The sequence below is a fragment of the Manduca sexta genome, chromosome 6 (assembly GCF_014839805.1).
Source record: "Manduca sexta isolate Smith_Timp_Sample1 chromosome 6, JHU_Msex_v1.0, whole genome shotgun sequence".
In the NCBI taxonomy this organism is placed as follows: Eukaryota; Metazoa; Arthropoda; class Insecta; order Lepidoptera; family Sphingidae; genus Manduca; species Manduca sexta.
In genome coordinates, this window is record NC_051120.1 from 6,576,083 (window position 1) to 6,588,275 (window position 12,193).

General features: G+C 35.2%; 2 protein-coding genes across 2 annotated transcripts; one reads left to right on the forward strand and one right to left on the reverse strand.

Moving 5' to 3' along the window:
* Positions 1-1,160: 1,160 nt before the first annotated feature.
* LOC115448230 (V-type proton ATPase subunit E-like) lies at positions 1,161-5,983 on the forward strand. Its single transcript, XM_030175593.2, has 5 exons — positions 1,161-1,351; positions 1,547-1,722; positions 3,544-3,712; positions 4,332-4,526; positions 5,037-5,983. The coding sequence occupies exons 1-5, from the start codon at positions 1,319-1,321 to the stop codon at positions 5,142-5,144; spliced, it is 681 nt and encodes a 226-aa protein (XP_030031453.1). The 5' UTR covers positions 1,161-1,318; the 3' UTR covers positions 5,145-5,983.
* A 156-nt stretch (positions 5,984-6,139) lies between these two features.
* On the reverse strand, positions 6,140-11,666 carry LOC115448229 (glutamate [NMDA] receptor subunit 1). Its single transcript, XM_030175590.2, has 16 exons — positions 11,519-11,666; positions 11,186-11,308; positions 10,601-10,872; positions 10,011-10,163; positions 9,757-9,930; positions 9,417-9,678; positions 9,248-9,349; positions 9,062-9,173; positions 8,809-8,976; positions 8,612-8,736; positions 8,306-8,540; positions 8,088-8,236; positions 7,858-8,015; positions 7,611-7,783; positions 7,270-7,523; positions 6,140-6,820 (listed from the first exon to the last, which is right to left on the reverse strand). The coding sequence occupies exons 2-16, from the start codon at positions 11,243-11,245 to the stop codon at positions 6,641-6,643; spliced, it is 2,577 nt and encodes an 858-aa protein (XP_030031450.2). The 5' UTR covers positions 11,246-11,308; positions 11,519-11,666; the 3' UTR covers positions 6,140-6,640.
* Between the last annotated feature and the right edge of the window lie 527 nt (positions 11,667-12,193).

Genomic DNA, 12,193 nt, shown 5'->3' on the forward strand with positions numbered 1-12,193 from the left:
ATTAGAAAAAAAATCTGTATCCACAGTCGGAGTAAAGAAATAATTGCTATAGAATATAGCATATAAAAACACTTTTCTGAGAATAACATTCGTATTTACCTGATAGCACAAGATGTTCACAGCACCTAATCATTGTCCATTAGATTACCGTGTTGATTAATGAGCAGCTGGCTTAGATAATAACGAGAATAGAAATTATCGCATGGGATCGACGAGGACCGACATAAAGATACTTACTTATCGCAAGATGAAACTAAGTGTAGGTTGCATATCTTCTTTTATCTACTCCTTCATGGAAACGGGCATGAGTTTATACTGTTTTTATATTATTGAAAGAACTTTTTCGTTTTCAATTTGAGGAATTCCTGTAGTGTTACAACGCCATGTAGCTATGCCGCAATTAACACAATGGTGTTGATGGTTCAACGATACTTTTCGAAATCTGGTAGAACAAGCAAAATCAGTCGAGCAAGCAAGAAATCAAAGTCCGTTGTTGAATAAGCGTGGGTAGTTCATTAAAGCAGCAATCGTCAAAATATTCTCGAAAAGCCGTAGTCGTTAAAATAAAAATATCAAACCAAAAACATTCACTTGTGCAGAAGTACAGAAAGCAAATAACAATAACAATATACATTAATAATAGACAGCCTGGTATTCCCAATACCGGAAGTCAGTTAGTTATTCATAATAAAAAATATTTTATTTTCCCATTGTAATACAATCTAATATTTTTTAATGGCTGATATAACAATAGAAGAAGAATATTGATAAATGTTTCATAAGTGTACAGTCAAGCCCAATTCCGTCCGTCTCCTTTGAAATGTAATATGTATCTTTCGCCAAAAGAACTGGGAAACGTCCTCAATGTGCCAAAGAGGGCTAAGTTGCACAGTTTGAGTTGACATGCTAGTGTATGGAGCATACTGCTAAGGATTTGTCCCAACCCAGCGGTCGCCTGATGTCAATCAACCTTCTGGGCGGCTCAAAGCAAGTTTATAAGACCGCTGACTCCAAAATAAACATCCGATCATCCCTTAGGTTTAGTGGCTGGAGTAATTGTACCTCAGCGCGAAAACGAAACAATAAAAAGGAAGATTGATTTAAAACAATTCATTTTAATTCTCAAGCAAATTTGAAATCATATTGTTTATGCTTCAATATGTAGACTAATGTGATTGGCAACACTGGGATCATATGATTGTTCAATGAAGGAGCACGTCTGATAGGCGTCGACGTACCTTCTCGGGCCAGTTTTTAATTTTCTGGCTCTTTATCGGTTGTTTTTCGTGTTAGTGGTGCTAAATAATAACCTACAGCCATGGCGCTCAGCGATGCCGATGTTCAAAAGCAGGTATGTATATTGAAAACCGTAATTTATGAAGTTTTGCAAGCTTTCTGCCGACATGAGTTTGTCGAGATAATTGATCGGAGATGTAGCACTTTGTCGACGCCAAGTAGCTGATTCCTACGCATTTCAAATGTGTGTAGAATCAGTAATATGGATGAAATGAATGATTTTTACCTAAATTTTAACTTTATTTCCTAGATCAAGCATATGATGGCCTTCATCGAACAAGAGGCCAATGAAAAGGCCGAAGAAATCGATGCTAAGGCGGAGGAGGAGTTCAACATCGAAAAGGGCCGTCTGGTTCAGCAGCAACGCCTCAAGATCATGGAATACTATGAAAAGAAAGAAAAACAAGTAGAGCTCCAGAAAAAGATGTAGGTTTCTTTATCCACCACCCCACACACACATAGATATTCCAATAAGAAAATCTCTTATCCTTACTCCTTTTTCTTTGTCATACATCCTTTGATTTGCCATATAACTTATTACTCTATATTTCTTGGTAAAGATTATTGTAGGCTACAAAGCAGGTGTAGGTATGTCACATGAGAATTTTGCACATAAGCAAAATCTTTTCACATAACATTTACTAACATTTTTGCATGAAAGAATAAGGTTATGTAAACCTGGATAGTCACTTAAAACTATTAGTGCTTACTTGTATGTATTAAAATGATTTACATTATACTTATTTAACATTTTAATGACAATTATAATAAATTTTCATTGAAAACATACAAAAAATTGGAGTAAAAATATCATGTCCATTATCAGTAATATGAAATGTACATAAAGTTGATGTCATGTGACTTCAAGGTTCTTCTTAAAATGGCTAAAGTGTTAATTTTTTTTTGTTCTATTTGATACAAATCCATGCCTGACCTATTAACAGCTTTTACACACTCTAATTTTGCTTTTCTAGTGTATTATAACTCATGATCTAATGTATTTGAAAGTCAATTTCTTAAATTAATAACAACCATTGCAGGAGACTTGTAGTAATTGTTATATTTCTAACATTTCTTTCACTAAAATAATTTTATAGTCATTTAATTCTTTAATAATAATTATTTAAACAAATTGAACATAAACGAGAATAAAAAAAATAGCCCAGTGCCACATATTCTTACATAAATAATATTTAGTCAGTACACAAAATAAAAATACAGTTATACATGCACCTAGTTTCATACCTGGTAATTATCTTTGATTATTTACATTATTTTGAAGAGGTAATGTTTTTAATCAGTTAATTATATGTATTAGGGATCAAAAAAAATATTATATTCTCAGTTATAATTTTTTGGAAAACCCATGCTTATAATTTAATGCTAAATAAGATGACATCAAGCTTAAAATATTGCATGCTTTAAGTGATGTCCCAGTCACAATTCTTTATAATGTATATTTGAAATATTTTGCCCAGTCTTTGCATAGATTTACACATAAAAATGGCTAAGTACATAAATTTGTTTTAATGATTAATATTGAAATGGGAAACTTGGCACAGATCTAGCTTTATTTGGCAGTCTTATCTTTACATATTAAAATATTTTTTTGACATTTCCCCTTTGATATTTTGTAGATCTTATATTATTCACATTAAAATATTGCATACAATTTCGTCAGCCATTTTTTTGTTGATTTCCAAATTGTGTAGTTCATTTAATTAGTTTACTTATAAACTAAAGTGAATAAAAACAAAAAGTCATAACAGAGACTAAGGCCTATATTTACAAATGTTACATAGCTACGTATGGAGCAATACTATCACACTAAGTGTGTTTCCATTAGTACCTTCACAGTGCATAGGCATATGAGGCGCTGTGATTGGCTACTATTAGGATACATCTTCACTTTAGTTTGCTGTCAGATAAACAAAATTAAACAAAGCCAACTAAAAGGTAAATTAAGATAAATCTTTACTTTAGTTGACCATCAGTCAGAATGAAATTGAACAAAGCCAAAGAAAACTATGAAATAACCAACACTATGCGTTTGAGTGCTCTGTGCATCCTCACAGCATTGTTTGCCAATATGGGTGTAATAGAAATGACGATTGAAATTATAGCTATTGAAGTAAACTACTTTTTATTAATTAAAAAAATTAAAAAATTGTTGCATCTCCAAACACAAATACATTATTTTACAAAAACATATTCCATTAAAAATTTTATATACATGCTTGTCCACAGTCAATCATCGAACATGCTGAACCAGGCTCGTCTGAAGGTACTAAAAGTGCGTGAGGACCACGTACGTAACGTACTGGACGAGGCCCGCAAGCGCCTGGCTGAGGTACCCAAGGACATCAAGCTGTACTCAGATCTCCTGGTCACTCTCATTGTGCAGGCTCTCTTCCAGGCAAGTAAAATTGCAGCGAACATTGACTAACAGCCATTGCAATAAATAATCCCATTTATTGCAATGGCTGTTACTCAATGTTGTGGGATTGTATATTAAAAATGACAGTTTGTTGCTAGAAGATTGTGCATAGCTTTTCCATATATACTTTATAGTACAATAAAAGATTAAAAACAAAAAAAGATTGTGTTATAGTGAAATTTAATAATGTAATTTTATTAACCATGGTATTTATAGTATATATTTTTTAACATAATTGTTAAATGCCATGTGACAGTACTTTATTACAAATTGATAATGAACTAAGGCCGGTAATTAGTGCCTAGTAAAATAGTGCATAAATAATATCTTTATTAACATAAAATATTTACATGAAACAATGTGTTTGTTCTGTAAATATATCTGATAAATGTTAGCAATGTTTTGTATTAAGACAACTTCGTGTTTCAATAACAGTGGTATTTCAATAATATCATAGTTTAGCTTTAATAGTGAACTATAATATTTAATTCAATATATTTTACATTTAGAATTAATTATATGATTTTTAATACTAGTAAACACAAAAAAGGGAAAAAAAACTAGAATACGAAAAATTTATATAAAATATCTGTTTTAGCTTGTGGAGCCCACAGTGACCCTCCGCGTGCGACAAGCCGACAAAGCTCTGGTTGAATCTCTGCTTGGCAGAGCCCAGCAGGACTACAAGGCCAAGATCAAGAAGGATGTCGTGCTCAAGATCGACAATGAGAACTTCCTTCCCCCTGACACCTGTGGAGGAATTGAGCTGATTGCTGCCAAGGGACGCATCAAGGTATGATTAACATGGTTTTTTGTAGTGTATTTCAAGAAGTATTTTATGAGCTAGTTAAGATGTATGGGAATATTGCATATACTGAAGGAATTGTAGTAGTTTATACCATTTTAATTGGTAGATGAAGTTGCTGTCATTTTACAAGTTTACAAAAATCATATTTTATAGTTTATAGACATTAACTCTGTATACCTTGACAAATGAAACTAGAAGCTTGTGGCATACGAATACTGCCATGAGGATATCTCTCAAAACGAAATGCACAATAAAACACATTGTCAAACGTCTTGGTATCATCTTGTTGCTATGTGACGTCGCATAGATGTATTAGCTTATTTTATTACCTTAGAAATTACATAAACGACCGCATACTTGAACCGCATAATATCTTCTGCGAACGTTATTTGGTTCACGAATGACGTCACACCGGCGGGGAAACCGCACAACTCGTAGATCATAACAATGAGGTGATCTATATCCAAATGGTTGTATGGTGGTGTGTGGTTACAGATCAGCAACACGCTGGAGTCGCGCCTGGAGCTGATCGCGCAGCAGCTGCTGCCGGAGATCCGTAACGCGCTGTTCGGACGCAACCCTAACCGCAAATTCACCGACTAAGCCCCAACGGTGACCCACATTCACTCGTTATACTAACAACATATTTAAATTTCATAATATGTAGAAGTAAAATAATATTATAAGTGTTTTCTTTTGCCTAATTAATTATATCGTATAATGCGTACAATTATATCTGTATTAGTATGTATTGATGAATGGTCCCGTTAAAGACACTCGTACAAATGCGATCATGTGGATTTCTGATTCTCGGCATGTCATTGTTCACTCGACTGTACATTAGTTTCGCCAATTAACCAACATGCAAATGTTAAATGTTTTATTATAACAATTCATTCGTATAGCATCATGTCTATGTATTTAGGGAACGTAGTTTATAGGATTTGAGAACAGTTAAGACGTTACCACATTTAGGCGAAATAATATATGTCGCTAAGTATTTCATAGAAATTGAGGCACCTATCTGATACAGTATTATAGCACAATGACAGTTTGAGCAGTAGATGGTTAACGTATCTAAAACTATTGCGTTTCAAATCTTCCATATTTAATGTTACTGAATGTTTTGAATATTTATCGTGTTTACCTGTTTATTGGCTGATGTAGGAGGCATTGAGGTCTGTAGGTTTGAGACTTGACGGCAGCATCCCATGCTGTTTCTACTTAAATCGAAGCAAAGATTTGGCTGGTGGCAGTGTGGTGTCAAGTGCCAACTCTACAGCTGCATAACATTCCTACCTCGTGTTCCAACTGGCAATATGATATTTTGGCTTGCTTAGCAGATGCAAAGAGCACCTTAACTCTTATAAAATAAGATACAAGTGTAATTTCCGTTATGGCAATGTTAAAAATTCTTATGTAAATATATAGATGTGTTGGAAGAAGTCTTTAATTTACCGCCCAGTATTATCCCAAAATATTTTCTATAGAAATGAAATGTTTTATTTGTAAAGGAATTTTTATTATTAATAACAAATTATAATCGATAAATACCTATATACAAAAATAACAATAATTTTCAGTATGTATACTTATTTTCTTCAATAAAATTTCATGTATTAATTAGATTCGTTTAAAATAATGAACTCATTCTATTTCATACTTAGCACGACGGACAATTATAATTCAAAATGATTCGATGATTTCTATAGATTTCACAACATCCATTTGTATAATATGTAATTTTTGACACAATTTTAGTGAATATAGAATAGACATCAATTTTACCCTAAAATACAACGATTTAGTGCCTTTCTACTCACAGATATATTATGTAATTTGAACATATCAAATTCAATGGCCTTCCCTACCCTGTGTAAAACAAGTAAATTTATTGCGAATTGCAACCTCGAGGCCTGATAAGGCAAACACCTATCTAAGTTTTTTTTAACTCACAACACAAGAAATCATATGCCGTCACACTCGTGATAACCTTACGTAAGCATGGAAGTGTTATCAATATTTTTATCATTTTATCTGTACGATGTACCTACTACATTGCAATTGACCTATCTACGAACAACACATATTGTAGTGATTTAGACAACGAGATGCGAAACGTCTGGAGTATAGGCAGGTAGGTATCTTGGCACTCTCGGCTCGTCGCGTCTTCTAGCCCCGCGGTCCACTGCGAGGCTTATACTTCCAGCTTCTTTCACACCGTTCGACTTGGCTCGGCGTTGCGACGGCAGTATTGACGCACGCAGGGACTTCCTCTTCTGAAACACGATCACATAAAACACCATGACGGTCTAAACGCAGATCTACTTCCAAAAACACATATACAATTACCGTGTCCAAGGATGAGCGTCCATTAAAAAGAAGCGGGGACTTTAGTGATTGAAATCAAGAATCTAAATGAGTATGAAACATTTATTATAATTTGAAAAGTTTAAATATTGGTCATTAACAATAATTCGATACTTACATCGGGGATGGCGAACCGCCAGTTTGCTTAGGAAGAGTAAGTAAATTAAGCTTTTGCCTACAGCTACGTTAAGCAACAAATGTCTACAATGTGACCGTGAAATGGTTCGCTATCCCTGACCTACATGATCGTTAACAATCGCCACATGGATCATCTACAACGTTACATTTTGCTTTCTAATTGCTGTTTGTAGTTGTCGTAGTGGTCCACGGCCATGGCTTCAGCCTTTGCTCTGTTTACCTCAACGGCGCCGCGCCACCTGTCTGCCGCGTGTCGTGCGATCTCCATTCGTTTCTGCTTCTTGATCTGGTGCCGTTTGTAGACCACCTCGATGACTATGAGCACTATTCCTCCGATAATGCCAGCCAACACAAGTATGAACACGCCAGCCATGTTTTTTAAACCCAATGTGTTTGGTGTTTTCTCGTTTTCCTCGCAATGTAACATGTTGTTTCGTAAAATCCATTGGTTGTCCAATGATTCCATTATGCCACCTGTTAATCAATGATCATGTTAAATATGAATAAGTACCTACATACTTTATTTTTTTTTAAGTTTAGAATAAATAAAGAGATCCTTACTTTCATGAAAATCCAAAATGGCCAAGGTGACCAAGTCGGCCCACGGAGACCCTTTCTGTAAGCCAACGCCATAACCTGAGCGGCCAAACAACTCCCCTGCGGTTACTAGTTCACAATCTTGTGCCGCTTCAAACTCCAATCGCGACGAATCCCAGATGAATGCCATTAGCTTTCTGGAATATTGGAACAATTTAAAAATTTCAGTATACATTTAGATTTCGACCTTTGGTTCTTAAGGGGTTCTTACCCATTTTTAACATCCTGAATGGCTTGTTCAGCATTATCATAATTATTTGCTTCCATGGTGCGGTACATATTAGACAATTCCACCTGTCTTCTAAAATACATGTCGACTGCTGACCCTTTAACCGTTGCGCAAGTTAAGTTTTCCATAGTGTTACGTAACTGTGGATAAAGATAAATATAGTTTCCCTCAAAGTTTATACATATACGTTACTTGGTTATAAAATTAATTACCCGAGCGTCGTTGATGCCAGTGAGTTTGGTTTTGGGTCGTTCAAGCACAAGGAAGGCAGCCAAGTTGGCAGTGTACGATGCTACGATGATCATAGCAAATCCTGCCCATACCATACCAAGCACTCTGGCCGAAAAACTTCGCGGAGTACCTAAGAAAATAAGATAAGTATTACACGATCGAATACAAAACAAGGTGCACCAACTCTTAATTGCTTTACCTTCACCAATCCCACTGTTGAGGAGCACACCCCAAGCGAACCAAATAGCGCTCGAAAGATTCAGGGCGTCTTCCTCAGTGCCATCGATATTAGCTAGCTTGAACCTTCCAAATGGAGAGAATCTGTCCAGAAGGTAAAGGACCAAGGCAACGACGTGCACCGACACCATTACCAGAATCCAAAGCGTGTTAGAAAATGGTTGCAAGAACGATACCAATGTTGAAGAACGCGAGGGCTGTAAATAAAGACAAAGGTATTTTCGTATATAGATCCTTACGTGGTTTAAATTTAGATATAGCGCCATACCTTTTTCTCTAGTATGGTTATTCCTTGGTATTTGAAAGGCTTACTAAACTCGATGAATTCAGCACGTTCTGGATTTATAGTTAGTGGAGCAACAATCATATCTGCGCGTTCGTAAACTAGTTCTCCTGTAGATATAAAATTTATAAACAATGAAAAGTTTTACTAACCACAAATATGGCGTCAATAAAAGTTCTTACCTATTAAACCAGTCCATTCCTTTTTCGAACCCGGAACACTAAGATTTTTAATTACATAATTTCCAAATTGACCATCCGGTGATAATGCGAGCGAAAATGTGAAGTTGATAGATTTTGAAAGATATTTTAGAAGGTCCATACAAAAACCTTTGCAGCAGTATAAATCATCTAAAACGAAGGAAAAAGAATTCATTAAATCCATTATAGGTATACAATACATGACACATTTCTCAAAACAGCAACAATACCACACCTGTATCTTCAGTAGCATTGTAATGAGGACATAGAATCTCGTCCACGGTACAATCGCTTATATCCTCTACTTTACGAGTATATACGAAAGGTTTTTCTTCAATTGTCAACACCTGCAAGAATAAACAACATGTTAAGTTGAATTTTCTGTAAACGCTCTATAGGTATTTTCATTTCAAATACTTACCTTTAAGTGAGTCGGTATCATAAACCCCTCCGGCTTAGAAGTACTGCGTCCCATCCAAATAATCTCATGTTCTTTTAATTCCAGGCGCATTTTTTGAGACTCCTGTACCAGAATTAAAAATTAATTAAAGGTCTTTAAACTTCTTTCAAACAAAAATCTACTTACTTACCCGAGAGTAGAAGTATTTGCCTACTGCAACGTGTTCTCCTTGCGCCCTAACATTTACCATATCATATTCAGCAAACACTCTGTCACCGTGATCATCAAAAGACACATATCCAGTTGCTCCATTTTCTAATCGTTGCTTTCTAACATAGTCAAATAGAAGACGACCAGTTGTCCAAATAGAGCCTGAATTATCGCAGTCTGATGGTGGTGCGTGAATTTCTTCTGAAGTATTCATATCACGAATGGCTGATGCCAAAACATAGCTACAAACGAAATCACCAAATTAATTATATTTAAAAAAAAATACCAATATATCTAATAAAACATTTATTTTTACTTACATAGAATCCTGGATGTGAGCATGTTCATTAGTTGCATTGACTAGTCGTAACCCAAGTAAACCTTCTGGTGCATTAGCAGCATCTAATGCTTGTTCTGTCACCATCCATACGTATCCAGCTGCAGTCATATTTAGATAAGTTGCATCTCGAAATATTATTTCAGCATCAGTTTTGCTGGAAGAAAATTTAAACTATGTCTTTTGACCTCTTAATTTATTGTAAATAAAGACAAAACTCATTTTAAACGTACATACCTAGCGTACATAAGAAATACTCTGGCTTGAGCATTCTTCACATCCAACAGTCTATCTCCGAATGCTTCTAGTCCAGGCTCAAACTCTATCACTTGCTCTACCACCACTTTACGATCCACATCCTCGTCAATACTCTGAGATGTTGTTTGGAATCTGTAATAGGAGGAGTTTTAGACATTGACATGGATAAGGATTTTTTCTAGAAGGGGTAACTGGCAAAACTACAATAAAAGGTCGCCGAATCAAAGGCCTGCACCACAAATGGCCCCTGTAAACGCAAGACATTTTCTAGTGTGGGCACCGTTCACCCTTGTCCTTTCCCTCTACCAATGCCTATGGTTTTACCAAATGCATAATGGACCTACATAGGTTTATTTCACAGATTCTTGGTATGAATAAGAAATATTTTGGTGAATAAAGTTAGACAGTCATTTTAATGTATTTCTGAATATTTCTCTTATCTTTTTGATTAAGTACTATTTTATTGGTAACTACAGTTAGTAACATATATCTAAGAACTTAAGCAAATTTTTACTTAACTTACTAACATGAGATTTTTGTTAAATGGAAACGTGTATTATCAAACTTACCTTCCCAAAATAGCTCTACCATCGGTATCAGAGCTATGTATTACAATGACTTTCATGTAATTGAAGTGTTTAAGCACATCGACCCACACATCTGCCTGATGAGAATACGGCGGTACTGTGCGCAGAAACGATACATGTATGTTTTTGTCGGAAAACGCAGAATCTCTTGACGATATTCCGATCACTGGTATATGGTAGAACCCACTCGTGTACGATACTGCTGCAGGAGACAAATCTCCCGTAAGAGGATGAGATACGATTACCGCGTATACCTTCAAATAAAAAGATATGTTTGAATAAAAAGATACTGAATGTTTAATCGATAAATATGTCAATAGATGGTGTTGTATAAATAACTGGATTGCGATATCAAGATTCGCCTACCAATGTACATACTTAAGGTTCAAAATTCAAGGAAATAAATGTCTTTTTCACCGAATTTTAATTTAATACATTGCTGGATAATTTGTTGGCGTTGAACAAATGGTCCTACGAGCCGGACAAGTTTTATTTAAGTACGTTTCTGGATATTTTGGGGACGTTGAACACGGAGTACTTTTAGGTTTTACAATTAGTCACACTTACCCTATGAGCAATTAGGTCCTTGCAAACGTTAAGTGCAGTTTTTATTGGATTGGGATCCATCAATATAGAGTAATCATGGTAGGTGACTCCCCGGGGCACATACTGGTCTTTGAAGTTCAGATTCTGGAATTTTAAAATGATACAGCATTAAGTTTCACCAAAATTCCTATTGCATTTTTGTAGGTAATAAATAAATGTAGGGTTCAGATAATTAAAATTATGACAGCATAACTTCCCTAATGTCCACTTAAGTATAATCAATGAAATCGAATTGTTATTAGTTTATTGGTGTAGGTAATATTGTATTCGGAAATAAGACATAAAAATGCTTACTGAAATTGTGTACTTGAAGAAAGCAATCGATTCGTTGCTAGACAGCACACCGCCTACATTGTAGTAGGTTGGATTAGAAAACCGTCGCCTGTCTATATCCGCCGACACAAGGGTAGACCAGACGAGGATTAGACAAACGTAGAAATTCATTCTGAAATTAAAACTAGAGTCGAAACACTCGCATCCTTTTAGTCGTGTATTAGAATAAACAGGAAATTTCATAATACCTAGATACCTATCTACATATAGCAGTAGGATTTGATTATCTTTCTCTTCTTTAACTAAGACAGTTTTTTTATAAGTATTTTTCTATTTGTTACTTTATATACCTATATTAAAAAGGTTACGTAAGGATTTAAACCGTTTTTAAATAATTTTGCAAGCATATAATAAACTACGGTAAAGAAAGTAACTTGCCTGTTGTATTTTTCTTTAAGTATCCATATTTTAGTGAATTAAACACATTATTAAAACGATAATATTACGAGATATAAAACAAGGTCAAGATGCTGTGAAAATTCTGCAGATGGAGCCTCATCTCTCGTGGAGGTAGTCAGGGCGCAGGCGTGCGCAGCTTAATCAATTCGGGACTATCTGGATAGGACAATATTGCATTGGTGAAGGCAGGACAACATGGGAACACTCCCATATGAGTTGTGCCTGACAAATAAATCG

Excerpts from the sequence above, each read along its gene's own strand:
- LOC115448230 (XM_030175593.2), top strand. The coding sequence starts at position 1,319 with ATGGCGCTCAGCGATGCCGATGTTCAAAAGCAG. Across the intron at positions 1,723-3,543 it reads GTAGAGCTCCAGAAAAAGAT|TCAATCATCGAACATGCTGA; the intron begins GTAGGTTTCTTT and ends GCTTGTCCACAG. Across the intron at positions 3,713-4,331 it reads TTGTGCAGGCTCTCTTCCAG|CTTGTGGAGCCCACAGTGAC; the intron begins GCAAGTAAAATT and ends TATCTGTTTTAG.
- LOC115448229 (XM_030175590.2), bottom strand. The coding sequence starts at position 11,245 with ATGGATCCCAATCCAATAAAAACTGCACTTAACGTTTGCAAGGACCTA. Across the intron at positions 9,350-9,416 it reads GCAAATACTTCTACTCTCGG|GAGTCTCAAAAAATGCGCCT; the intron begins GTAAGTAAGTAG and ends ATTCTGGTACAG. Across the intron at positions 7,784-7,857 it reads ATTCAGGATGTTAAAAATGG|AAAGCTAATGGCATTCATCT; the intron begins GTAAGAACCCCT and ends CCAATATTCCAG.